This window comes from Zonotrichia leucophrys, chromosome 2, assembly GCF_028769735.1.
Source record: "Zonotrichia leucophrys gambelii isolate GWCS_2022_RI chromosome 2, RI_Zleu_2.0, whole genome shotgun sequence".
NCBI lineage: Eukaryota > Metazoa > Chordata > Aves > Passeriformes > Passerellidae > Zonotrichia > Zonotrichia leucophrys.
The window spans coordinates 35,477,052-35,489,658 of NC_088171.1; the positions used below are offsets into that span (position 1 = coordinate 35,477,052).

The following is a 12,607-nucleotide window of genomic DNA, read 5'->3' on the forward strand; positions in this document are numbered from 1 at the left end:
TTCTCTCTGGCACATGGACTTTAAAGCATGAGGTAGACAAGACCTATTTGAGTTTGTCATCTGCTCTGCAGGGCAATAGTTCTGGTGAGGATGGGCCAGTGGGAAGTGGATCCTGCTTGTAGGGGTCACCACAGCCTCTAAAAACCAAAATGAAATCTCCTCCTCACATTCAACCTGGTATCTCCTCATTTTTTTCTTTTCAAAAGAACACTGAATCTGCTTTTTACACTATTTTGACCCTGTCCTATTGATTTGTCAAGTCTTCATGTGTGAACGAGTGCTGGTACACAGAGCAGCTGAGTTTAAGTGGACAGCAGAATGGGTCTGTGTACTTTGAGTATATTTTCTGAGCTCATTTTTCCTGCACTGCATCCGTTCCACTTATGCCACCTCCACAGCACCCCAGACTCAGCCCATGCGCTGAGCTGACTCTAGAGCTGCATATCCCAGAAATTCAGTCATGCTCCCTCACAGAATTTACTGCACTCTCTTCCAGGATTACACCACACATTTGGAAAACGTTGTCTTGAGTTTTTTTAAGGTGATATGAAGATATTAGTACATCACATTCCTCCATCAGCAGATAACAAGGGAGGAATAGGAAGAACTCTTTGTATCTGAGATACATTTGTTGTTATTTTTGGGCTTCTTTCTTCCCCTTCTGAATAAGTACTGTATGTGTCTGGGAGGATTTTTAAAACATCCTTCAAAACACAGGCTTTTTCTCTCCACAGAGAACCAAGACAAAAGGATGAGTTCAGTTGTGTGCAGCTGCTAAAAGAGGGCAGCTGAGGGCAGAAGGGTGGGAGGAGCAGAGTGTCTTAGTATGAGGGAATTGTCAGGGCAAGGATTTTGAGGTGGCGTTTGTTGGGATAGAAATGTTTCTAGGGAAACAGGGTTGAAGACATGAGGGTTGAAGGACTGCAAGTTCAAGGATGGGAAATACTGGGGAGTTTTAAAGAAAAGGGCATTAGGTGAAGTCTTGGCAAAAGAGAGGGAGACTAGTATGTCAGAAGAAGGTGGTTTTGCCATCAGACAGGAACGTACAGTTTGAGAGCCTGGGTGTGGTGCCCTCCAAACTGGATGTCTGTGAATCCCTTTGCTCACAGCCTTTGGGCTTTTTGCACGATGTTTGATAGCTGGAAGTGACAGCTTAAGTTAGAGGAGGGTTGCATGTATTCAAGGTTGCCAGTACCACTTGCAATTGGAGGGGCAAAACCTCATCATTTGATGCGACACAATTCGGGCCAAGCAGGACAGTCTTACCTCTTGCTCCTCTAGGGTTATGACTCTGCTTCCCTTGACCAGCTCAGCCCAATTTTGAGGCTTTTATGGCTATCTGAGGGTTGATCACTGAAGCAAAGGATGCTTCTGCCAAAGCTTTAAATCAGCCATGATGTTTAGAGGCTCTAAACATCTCAGGCTTTTGCCATGAGTGCCCCTGCAGAGGTTCCTCAAACTCCCAGATTACGCACCCTCCTGTCCAGTCCGTCTTGTACCTTTAGGGGCAACTCTCCTTCCTAATAAACTAAACCATGTGCTGTACAGAAAAGTATCCTGTTCTCTGAGAATTTAACACACCTACTTGTACTCTCAGTGTTTGTTGAGGCACTGTGTGTGAAAACTTTATTTTCAAGGTTTTTGAAAACTTGAAATGGTAGCAAATTACAGTCACCAAAAACTTCAAGCAACTCACACTTTCTTCAAAACTAAAAAAAACCCAAACCAACAAAAAACTGCTAAGATAATTCCCAAGGTCACATTCTTAAAGGCTTTTATCAAAGTGTAGTCCCAGCATTGTTTAATTCATTCATTTTATGATTCTTCTTTGTGAGTGGGCTTGCTTTCTCACATGCAGTTTTCCCTGTGCTGTACTTAAAAAAATCCTTCTAAATCTTTTGAACCCCTTTTGCCAAAATAATTCACTCTGCTTTTCTGTAGTCAATATGTTTTGCTTTCATAAACTGCTTAATCTGAATGTAATTTTCCTAATTTATTTCTACTTTTTTTTCTCTTTCCCATTTTTTGTGTCCTGGTGGTGTGCTAAGTGGTAAAATTAGTAATTTATTGTTTTGGAACAAAGGCTTGTTACATTTTCACAGGAGAGATTATCAAGAGTGATTTGAAATACACATTTTAGAACAGCTTATTTACAGATGATACAATTTCAAAATTAATTTAAGAGTGGTAATTTTCTGTCATAGTCTGTGAAACTATCATCCAGATATTTTTGTTCTTGAGGGCTAAATTTACAGCAGTGCACTAATGCCAGCAGATTTTTCTAGTTTGTCTGTAGCTAATCTTTTTTGTACTATCTTTTTCTAGCCACTGTGCTGTGCAGAGGTTCTGAGACTGAGACCAGCTGATAGGTTTACATTGGTGTTATATCAGATTAACTATGCTGGAGCTTTAACTGATAAAGAGCATAAGGAAGGTGATTCATCCTCTTAAAAACTTTATGTTCCACTGATTTATGCAGGAAAGGGCAAATCCTGGATTGGTTTATCTGTGCCTGCTTGTCTGGAGCTGCCTGTGCCTACCAATGGCTGGCAGGGTAAGGCTTGTTTTGGTCTCCACAGCCCATGACAACTTTCTTTTCTTTTCCTTTCTTCTAGGCCTGTCCCAGGTTCTCTGTCTTCACTACTGCACCTACACAACCGACAAAGACAGCCCATGCCTGCCTCTATGCCTGGCACCCTGCCCAACCCCACCATGCCAGGATCTTCTGCTGTACTCATGCCTGTAAGTTTTCTTATTTGGCTTTTCTTTTTCTTTTTTTTTTTTTGCAGGGTGGGAAGTTGTATTGTGTTTGATTCAATCTAAGCAGAGGTGACAGTCTTTTGGGTTTTGTAAAAACCCAGTGTAATAAGGAAGGTGGACCTTCTTTGGTGCTTCACCTTAGACTAGAGTATTTCTGATTAAGTTAATGGCATACTAATTAGTGTGATTAGAAGCAGTTTACATGAGACTACAATTTGTGATTCTCATACTTGTTCATGTAGGTGAGATCAGTATGTCTGAGACGGAACAAAAAGATTTTTCTGAATTCAGGAAAAAACTGGAAAAGCAATGCACATAAGTTATGTCAGAACTCTAAATGATCCTCTTGTGTGGGACCTAGCAAGAAAAAAATGTGATTTACTTTTCTGGCCCGTTAACTTGCATTTATTGAGAACTAGGTAACAATTCCTGCTCATCTTTCATCATTTTTGGAGGGATAGGAATATTTCCCATCTTATGGAAACCAAAGGGCTGCTTTACAACTGTAACTTCAAATTTTAAATTATTTTAGCCTTTTAACTGTTTCAGTAGAAGACATTTGGGCAGGTTAGGGGTGGAGAAAAGTAAGGATGATGTGGGGAAGAGGGGATGGAGAAAGGAGAAGTTTTTGCTTCATTTCGCTGTGTTCAGTTTGCAAGACAAACCTGAGAGCAATTGACCATGGGAGGGAGAAAAGCACTGCTTGTTCTTGCTTTGCTGGATCAAGGGGAACACTCCACAGAGATACAAAGATTCAGGTTTGGCTGCTGTTTGAGCAATCATGAATAAGTTATTAATTATTAACTTGTCAATAAGGCTCTCCTGGAATATCTATCAGGAAGTTTAACAAAAAAACCCCATAAGATGTATCATGGTGGGAAGTTTTTTTCTGGCATGATTCCCAAGAAACCCAAAATGCAACAAGCATCCAGTAGCCGTGTGGTTCAGCGGCTTCAGTCTGCTGCTGGGGAGCCCTTTGGGCAGCTTTCCTTGCAGAGGAGCAGGTGTGCTCTGGCTGTGAGCATGGAGGTAAGACAGACCCTGTGAGCACAGGCTGCTCCTCCTGCCCCACAGCACTCCTGAGAGGGCTGGGGGGAGATGGCACTGGGAGCTGCTCCTGCCCCATGGAGAAAGGGAAAGGGGGCATTGGCAGCTCTTCTCTGCCAGGGGAGAGTGGGGTATTCACATTTCCCTGAAGCCCAGCACCCATTTTTGCAGGCATCATGGAGGATGGGAGACAACTCCTCACCACAGGGCACAAAAAAAATAGCTCCCCTGTTTGGATTGCTCAGAAGGACCCAAAATTGTCTTTTTTGTAAGAGTCAAAGATTCAGCAGACTGGCTTAAAGCAAGGTGGGATGCTCAGCTCTGTCTGGAAGCAGCATCATAACCCTGTTTTACCACCCCTTACAAGGCCTAGCAGTGTTCAGGGCTTGTCTTTTTTTGGGGGAATACCCCCCTAGGAAATTATTTTATAGAGGATTTACTGCCATTAGGTTTTGTTTGTATCCCTCCCTCCCAGTCTAGTGAGTCTAGCTTGCAGAAAGGGCTCTGAACAGCCAGGAGAGGTTTTGCTTTGTTTTTTGTTATCTCAGCAGCGCACGAAGGCTTCCCTTACAAGACATGTGGAAAACTCTTCCCAGCTGAGCAGTCCGAGCGAAGGAAAATCAGCCAACTTGTTTTCCGAGTGCTTGAGATTGTAGATTTTTATTTATGCTTTTAACAAGCTAAGTTGGGCCGCACTGGGAGGGGAAGCTACAATTTTATACAGTGATGCTTTTAAAACCACTTAACTCTGAGTGTTGTTATACTGAAAGGGAGAAAATCATTACAAAAAAGCACAAACCTGGGTGGCTGCTACATTTGTTTATTAAAGAAACCCTTTCTTTATAATTGGCTGTGAGTTTTCAGGGCCGATTCTGATGAAACACACGCCTACGTGCATACACATATTCAATTCATGACACAGATTGTTATTTTCCCAGTCATGACTTGAAGAAATAAAGCTGAGTCCATTTAAATAGAAACCGAGAGTAAATTCTTGCAAGTGTCTCCAGATGTTTTCAAAGCTTTTTTTTGTTTCTTTTAAAAGATGGAGCGACAAATGTCAATGAACTCCAACATCATGGGGATGCAAGGGCCGAACCTCAATAATCCGTGTGCTTCACCTCAAGTTCCCCCAATGCATTCAGAAGCCAAAATGGTAAAAAGAGAATTTTTTTAAATTACTGTATTTTCTCATATTGCTGTTGCATACGAGTTATCCAGACAGTGGGGGGGGATGTAGCCAGACACTGCTTACTTCATTCTTAGTCATAAGTTATACTCTTTTTTAATATGCTGCAGTAAATTGCCTTTGTGTCTCTGAACTTTCAAGTTGTTCTTAGTCCTAGCTGATCTCTCGGTGAGAGGGAACTGAAGGTGAACTATCTGATCTGTACTGTGCTAAACGGGATTTTTGGTGCAGATCAGTAGAATTTAAGGAAATGGCCAGGTTGTTTCTCTAATGGTGTCTGTGCTCCACAACTTGATCTAAAGAAAATTGTCAGTTAATAAAGAGTGCAGTAAAAAGTGTGTGCTGCAGAGCCCTTGTTCCTTCCAGATAGGAGCACGGTGTGTCAGAGAAGCATACCAAATAATACCTATTTATATCTATCTATCTATCTATCTATCTATCTATCTATCTATCTATCTATCTCTGGGTTATTTTCTTTTTCTGTGCTCCCATCAAAAAGAACTGTCAGAATTTGGAGAAATGTAATTTATTTATACGAGTCAAATGTCATAAGAAAAAAAATGGAATTGTTTTTTACAGTTGTTCTACATCTTGAAAGGTCCAGGCTTTTCAGGCATATGTACTGATATAGGATTAATGTTCTTAAACTGAACTACAAGTGGACATATATAAGTTTTCCCCAGCTTTATATGCACTCTTGTGGAGGTATTGGGGACTAATATCCTTTGAATCAAGTTATTGATGTAGAAATGCTTTAGATTTTAAGTTTCAGAATTGCCATTTGCTGCTGTCTAATGGAAATATGAAGACAGAAGTTTTTATTTTTAACTCTGTAGGGCTTTTATCCTCTCAATATACCTCATCATAGTGAAAATGAGGATTAACTTCATTGAATTTTTTTCAGTGGCATTTTGCCAAAGTAAAATTGTCATAAGTGAGAGAATGAAATCAAGCTGAAAAAGATTAAGCAACCACATATTTTTATATCTTTCTACTTTTCATGACTGGTGCAGCTTTTAAAATTGTTGTCGTCCATCCTGAGGCAAAGAAAAATATCTATTTGTCTATAGGCATAGTGCATACAGGAGACTAGGTTAAGAGCAACAACATATACAAGTTTATTCTACCTCTGTTTTCTTAGGTTGGGTAGGTCATGCCTTTGCCTCACTGTTGGTCTGGGTTAGGCTGTTAACCCAACCTCTGTTAACACTCTTTCTAAAACCACATTCTGTAAACATGCAGCCATTTGGCCAGAAGAAGAAGGATAGCCAAAAATACTGGCTCCTCCAGCCAAGGAAAACCTGTGGTCGAGAGTTCTCTCTGCTGTACCACACAGTGACGGTGACATGCCAAATGGCAACAGCATCTGCAGCAGAGCTTGTTAAAAAGTTTTTGGAATAGGCAAGTGTTTTTTCAATGCAAGTGTAACTGAGCCAAGCTAAATACTCCTTGGCCGAATAAATCCAAAACTGGCATCTGTTTTGGGGACTAAGGGTTCTGTAGTTTACTCTCTCCCCACACCCCCTGCCTCTTTTTTACTGGTAGTGTGAGGCTACTTAAGAGCAAGATTAAATTATTGGTGCATATGGTGAGAATTCTGTGCTTTAATAACTGAAACTGTATTTTAATACAAATTACCTTTTAATCTGGGTGAGCAGGTTTTCTCCCTAAATTTAATATATGAAGGCATTTTTATGTATGGATAAATTGCTATCAGTTCCAAAATGTGGTGTTGTGAACAAGCAGAGCCTTTACTTCTGCCACTCTTCCGAGGGTAGAAAAAAATCTGTATACATTAACTCTCAAGAGGTATAACTCAGAGTTCCAGGACTTTTCCTATTTTCAAATGCAGGTTTGTGGTTTTAAAAAATATTTTATATTTCTATATTCTAATTTTATATTTTGCTTTTGTATGAACACACATGCAATGTAAAAAGCTTCTTCATTTAGTCACTGCTTTGAGGAATATGAATCTATTAAAAATACTCTGCCTGAATACAAAGTAGTAAAATTGTAGGAAATTTTCAGAGCAAAATTATTTCTTTCATGCAAATTCATGGATTTTAAATCAGAATCATCTGTGTTACAGGGATATTTGTTCTTAATTGTTAACTGTTTCACTTTGCCTCATGCTTTCACATATTCTGGTGACTTAGTTCAAAGTTAAAAGTCAGGAGGCTTAGTACCTTATCAGACTGTGTCCTGCATTAGGAAAGAATTTCAGAATTCCCTGGATTCTGCTAGTGCTATTACTGCTGATGCATTCAGCATTGCTTATGCCCTCTTTGGCTGGCCCACCCCGAGAAGAATGGATGCATCCAACACCAGACAGAGTCATCTAAGATGCTTGTAGCTAGTGACTGAAGTAACTGGAGAAGTCCTGGGGGCTTTGGGCCTGACTCACCAGGTGCCCAAATCCATGGGAGTATCAGCGCTGTTGGGAGGCCTGCGGGAGAGAATGCGGGATAGGTTCCTCTAAACGTGAGACCCAAATGTGAGACCAGATCATTCTGGCCTCATGGCAGCACGTACCTGAGCAATGCAAGCACAGTTTGGCATGCAGCAGTCATAACACTGTTTGGTGACACATGTGACTTGACTTGCCTCTGTAAAATGCATGTGAATAAATAATATCTGTAGGGATGCTGTGTGATGCCAGGTTTTTTAAAGAAAGCTGATAGATGGCAAAAGATTCACACCCTTGATTGTTTCATAATTGGTTTATATATGGGAAATAGAAGCCAGTCTGATAAATATATACACTGTCTGATATACAAGCAGATCTACACACAAATAGAGAATATGTGTGGCATTAATGTAATGTTTCTATAATAAGCAATACATATTTTAATCACCTTGTGTCACCTGGCATTTATGGAAAGCCACACTCTGCCACCCAAGGTGCTTGCTTCCTTGTTTAATTTTTTTCATGAGAACATTCCATCAAGTATTAAGGTATTGTAGATGACATCCCAGAACTGATTTAATTTATCACAGCAATCTCAGTTTCCCTCACACTATGCCTCTCAATTAGGTTATCACCTAATGCTTTAAAGCTGTCCTAGTAAATGAATGAGTGAACATCTAAATCAATACTGCTTTCTTCTTAGATTCACAGCCGAGTAGGTGAAACTCTTATGCTGCCCACCAAAAACACACATTGATTTTATATTAAAATATATTGCACTGGAAAGAGGAGGAAACATATAGCTCCTTAGTGTACATGGTAAAAATATGGCAAAAACATGCAGAGTTGCACGTGTAGCACATTAACATGTGGTTCAGTAGGCTGAAGGTATTATGGAGTTGGAGCTGTTGGCAGTGCCTCTGCCTTAATATACTGCCTATACCTAGCTTGGTTCTGCACTTTCAGAGTGGTGGAGGTTTTAGAACTCGGAAGTGCAATACTGCGTGGATTACTAGAGTGCAAGATAAATAGCGTGCACTGAACCACTGGAAGCCTATGTGAGAGCAGGTCTTTTCCATGGAGCTGGTGCCTTCTATCTGAATTTTGCAGAGCATTGATCTTTACCTGCAGAAATTTATGGCCTCTGAAAAAAGATATAAAAAGCAGACTGGCAATGAACTTAAAAACACAGTTCTCAATTTAATCTATTAATTTTTTCTTTTACAATTTCTGTCTGCCACTTGCTCAAGATGTAGTTTTATAAAATTTAAATTAAATGTTATATATGTAGCTTGGCTGTGCTTGTAATCCTGACAGAAGGTGTATATTTCTTTAGAAAAAAAAAGGAAAGATATTATTTCTGTATCAGAAACATAGGACTGTGGGCTGTTGTTTTTGACTTGTAAGCTTTACTAGGCTGAATGGCAAAAAAAAAAAAAAAAGAAAAAAAGAAAAAAGAAAATTGAAAGTGTCTGTCAGGTGAAAGAGTGAAAAAATAACCAGAAAATAAAAGTAATAAATTGGTAGAGCACATGTTCCTAATTATAATAGTAAAATAACCAAACCTCCTAATAAACCTAAGAATGCTGGACAGCTTTGGCAGAGGAGGAGAGAAGTGAAAGAAATTGCAGTGTCATCAGCACTAATTTTTATTCAACTTAATTAGAGGTAAGGGTCCAGATCCTACTGGTGGCTGTGTAAATCCCAGTGCAAGCATCACGCAGCTCTCCATCCCAGAGGAAAGGCCAAGCTGTTTGCAGAGACCTGGCTGCATTTTGTATGGCTCTCAGACAAGCAGGTCTCCCTATCTGCAGGAACACAACAGCCAGCCAATGGGAAAGGCTTGGCCACAAAGGTCCAGGGCTTCCATCAGGTGCAGATTATGGTCTGAGTTTGGATGGAGCCTTCTGCTGCTCCTTGTTTTACAAATAACATTTTGTTTTACAAATAACATGTGCCCGTGATGGTGCAACCAGCACAAAGAGAGAAGCAGCTGGAGGATGCTCGCACCCCAGCCCTGCTTTGGTGTTTGGCTCAGCCATTGCAGCAGCCCTTGGATGTGGAAGCAAAGAGTGCTGCCCAAACAGCAGTGGCTGGGATAGCTGGTGGCCTTGGGAAGGACATCCCTCTGGATTCCTGCTCTGGGCCCAGGTTTGCAAGGTTTCCATGCTGATTTCAGGCAAGGGGCTGACATAGGCAATCCAAAGCCACTGAACTCTAGGTTTAGATACTTCACACTTTGTGACTGAAGATACTTTGTTGAACAAAATAAACGGTTTGAAGGCTATGTTTTCCTATCAAGCTGTCTGGGAATGGAATCACTTTAGTAGAACAGCACATAGTGCTTCAGGGCCAGAAGGCTTTCCTTTGCATGAGTTCTGGACTGCTGAGCAGAAAGAAAAATGTTGCATCTCTGCAGAACTTTCAACAGCAATTGCTCATCTTGTACTTCACAATAAAGCAATGAAAGCAGCATAAGAGGAAAAAAAAAGTGCAAAGCAACGTCTTCCAAATAAAAAAATAGAGTCGTGATGAAATTTCCTGTATCAGTAACTGAGAAGTGTTTTCACAGAAAGAACTGTTGTATAAAGTTAAAACCCACAGTGCTTCTGCAACTGTTGGCAAAACTAACTATTCTGAAACTATATCTCCTGTTATATTTGTGCTTATGTTTTTAAGTCCTCAAAGCCAAATTTTCAGTGTGCTCCTGATCTGTGCCTTAAAACCATTCCTGGGCTTTGCCTGCAGACAGCGTGCCTTGCTGTGGATTAAGGTATTATTGTGATAGGTGAAGATAATCATATTCTGGTTTGTTTACTGAAACAGGACCTTGTACCCATCATGCCTAAATTCTAGATTATGTACTAGACTGGGTAGGAACTTGTTCTTAAGCTGTCAGTGGCTCAGTAAGTTCACTAGAGAAGCAAGGCAGCTCAGTTACTTAGAGCTGCTGCGAATATGTGCCGAATATCTGATCCTGTTTCTTCCGAGTGGATATGAATTGCGTTGCTTCTCACAGGCACAAGTTGTAACAATTCCTTGCATTTTTCTTTCTTTGTGTCACTTTATCCTGTGGTGATCTTATCAGCACTATTTCCCTAGAAGAACTTGGATTTTTATTATTTTGTTTGCCTTGATTCAGCTGGGTGTTAAAGTGACCTCGCTTTCTCCCCCACCCACCAGCCCTCACTCTGTCTCTTTCTCCCTGTTTCTCCACCACCCTCTTTTCTTAGAGGATTTACTGTCTTTGTAGATTTGTTTCTCTTTCTCCTTTTCTCCCCAGTGTCCACCCTGATTTTGTAACCATAGCAATAACTGAAATACAATCCCAGTATTTGCTTGCTGTGGCTATCGTCTAGCTCAACAGATGAACTGTTGGCTTTTGTGTGTCATAAGGTTTTGAAACGTAAGTCCGATACATCCGTATATGTAGGGGTAATTTGTTTGGTGCACAACTGTCCCTTACAGAAAAGGTTTTGTTTGTAGAAAGTTGTGTGTCAGTGGGTGCTGGTGCAAGTAAAAGCAAGCCCTCATGGGAGTGAAGCCAGGGAGGGAAACTGTGAAAATAAAAATGTGGTTGCGTTACAGGGAAGTTCTGCTTCTCGCAGATGTATTTCAGTCTCTTTTTTGGAATATGTACAGCTTTCATTTTCCAGGATTTTTGCAAGATCCACAAATAATAGAAATTGTTTTGAGCTTCAGGCTGTTGCACATTAAGCCCAGCATTTGATTGGGATGTGCTAGTGCATCTCATGACAAGTGGCTGGGGGAGATGGTTTTGCACACTTTACCAGCCCCATATTTTAACCACTGAGGACTCAAGAGCTGGAAGAAAAATCCTCATGGCAATAAATTTCTTCTTTATGGACAGGCTTAAAAAGTATTTTCTAAAAACTATGCAGTAGCTAATGAAGCAGTTTGTTAATTATGGTAGTCTTCCTATGAAATAAATAATTTCAAACTGTTGAACTGAGAGAGAAAATTGAAGTGACTCACTAAAGGCCACACAATTTGTCAGTGGAAGAGCTGAAACAAGCACAGAAGAATTTCTGGCTGCCAGTTCCAGAAAACACAATTTCTATCTGAGAAAAATTTATGTACATTTTTTTCAACTTAATATTAATGTTGGTAATATCAATATAATTGTTGAAATACACTGTTTTTTCATGACTAGTGGAAGAATGAGGAGACTGAACTCTTCGAGCTTACAGGGAGTGCAGGCTCAAATTTAGGACTCAAATCTGAATGAAGGTGGCGCTTTGTGTTTGGATTTAATGCCCCTGAAATTTCCTGAACTTTACTGATGAGATTTTGGCTCAGAATGACAAAAATTAACTGATCTTCTGAGACTTCTGTCATCTGAGATGATGGAAGCCTTGTGAGATCAGCTTCCCTGGCATCGTGGCTTTCACTGAAATCTCGGGAGAGCACTTACTTTCACATAATGTCAACCATATCCAAACCAGGACTAAAGAATACCCCTGCAGAGTTCCTTGTAAGATCACAGACGTGTTTGAAACCCTGCTACAAGCTGTGTGCAGTCCCAGGGAACGTTCACAGCATTTGTCGTTTGTTCTGTCAGATATGGCCGGTGACACTTCTCAGTGCTGGGAAGGATATGCACTGTTCTCCAGATGTTCATTAGGGCAACTCCTCATTTATGTTCAGAGGAGGTAATTTAAAAACTGGGACAGGCTGGGTCTCCCACCCTGGAAACACGCAGCAAACTGTGCTCAGCTCTGGTTTTTACTAGCAAATTGCTGGCCAGTAAAGTTTATCTGAGCTTTTAGTGTATAAAATGCTATAAATAATCTTCCCAAATGTGCTCTGTAGTCAGACTGCACGGGATGCAGCATAGTTAGTTGTGTCCTCTGCACTCTGCATCCCCTTTATTCCGACTGCTGCACAGCCCCCTTTATGGGATGTCCCCCCAGGGGACATGAGCTTTCTTTATTCCTTTAGTTGCTCATGTGCTGAGGACAGACTCCGGCAATGTGGGCACATCCAAGTTACTCTGTTTTAGATAGTTCCCTTCATTTCAAAGAACTTACATTACAAGGAAGACAGCGAATTTCTGGACATTGCTGGAATATTGCAGAGGCAGAGGAAACATTGACTTTGACCAGCTGAAGGTGAACTAGCATGAAGATTTGACTAAAAACTGTCAGGTTCTTTAGGAATAGCAATTTATGCAAAAACTTCCT

The 12,607-nt window shown here is 40.6% G+C and overlaps 1 protein-coding gene across 5 annotated transcripts in view; it reads left to right on the forward strand.

The window, feature by feature from the left end:
- Nucleotides 1-12,607, forward strand: part of CREB5 (cAMP responsive element binding protein 5) — a 254,559-nt gene that overhangs the window by 179,763 nt on the left and 62,189 nt on the right. For all 5 annotated transcript variants that reach the window (XM_064704540.1, XM_064704538.1, XM_064704542.1 and 2 more), the window contains 2 exons: nt 2,616-2,742; nt 4,853-4,963. In XM_064704540.1, the coding sequence (XP_064560610.1) occupies nt 2,616-2,742; nt 4,853-4,963 (238 nt within the window). The remainder of the gene's footprint in view (nt 1-2,615; nt 2,743-4,852; nt 4,964-12,607) is intronic.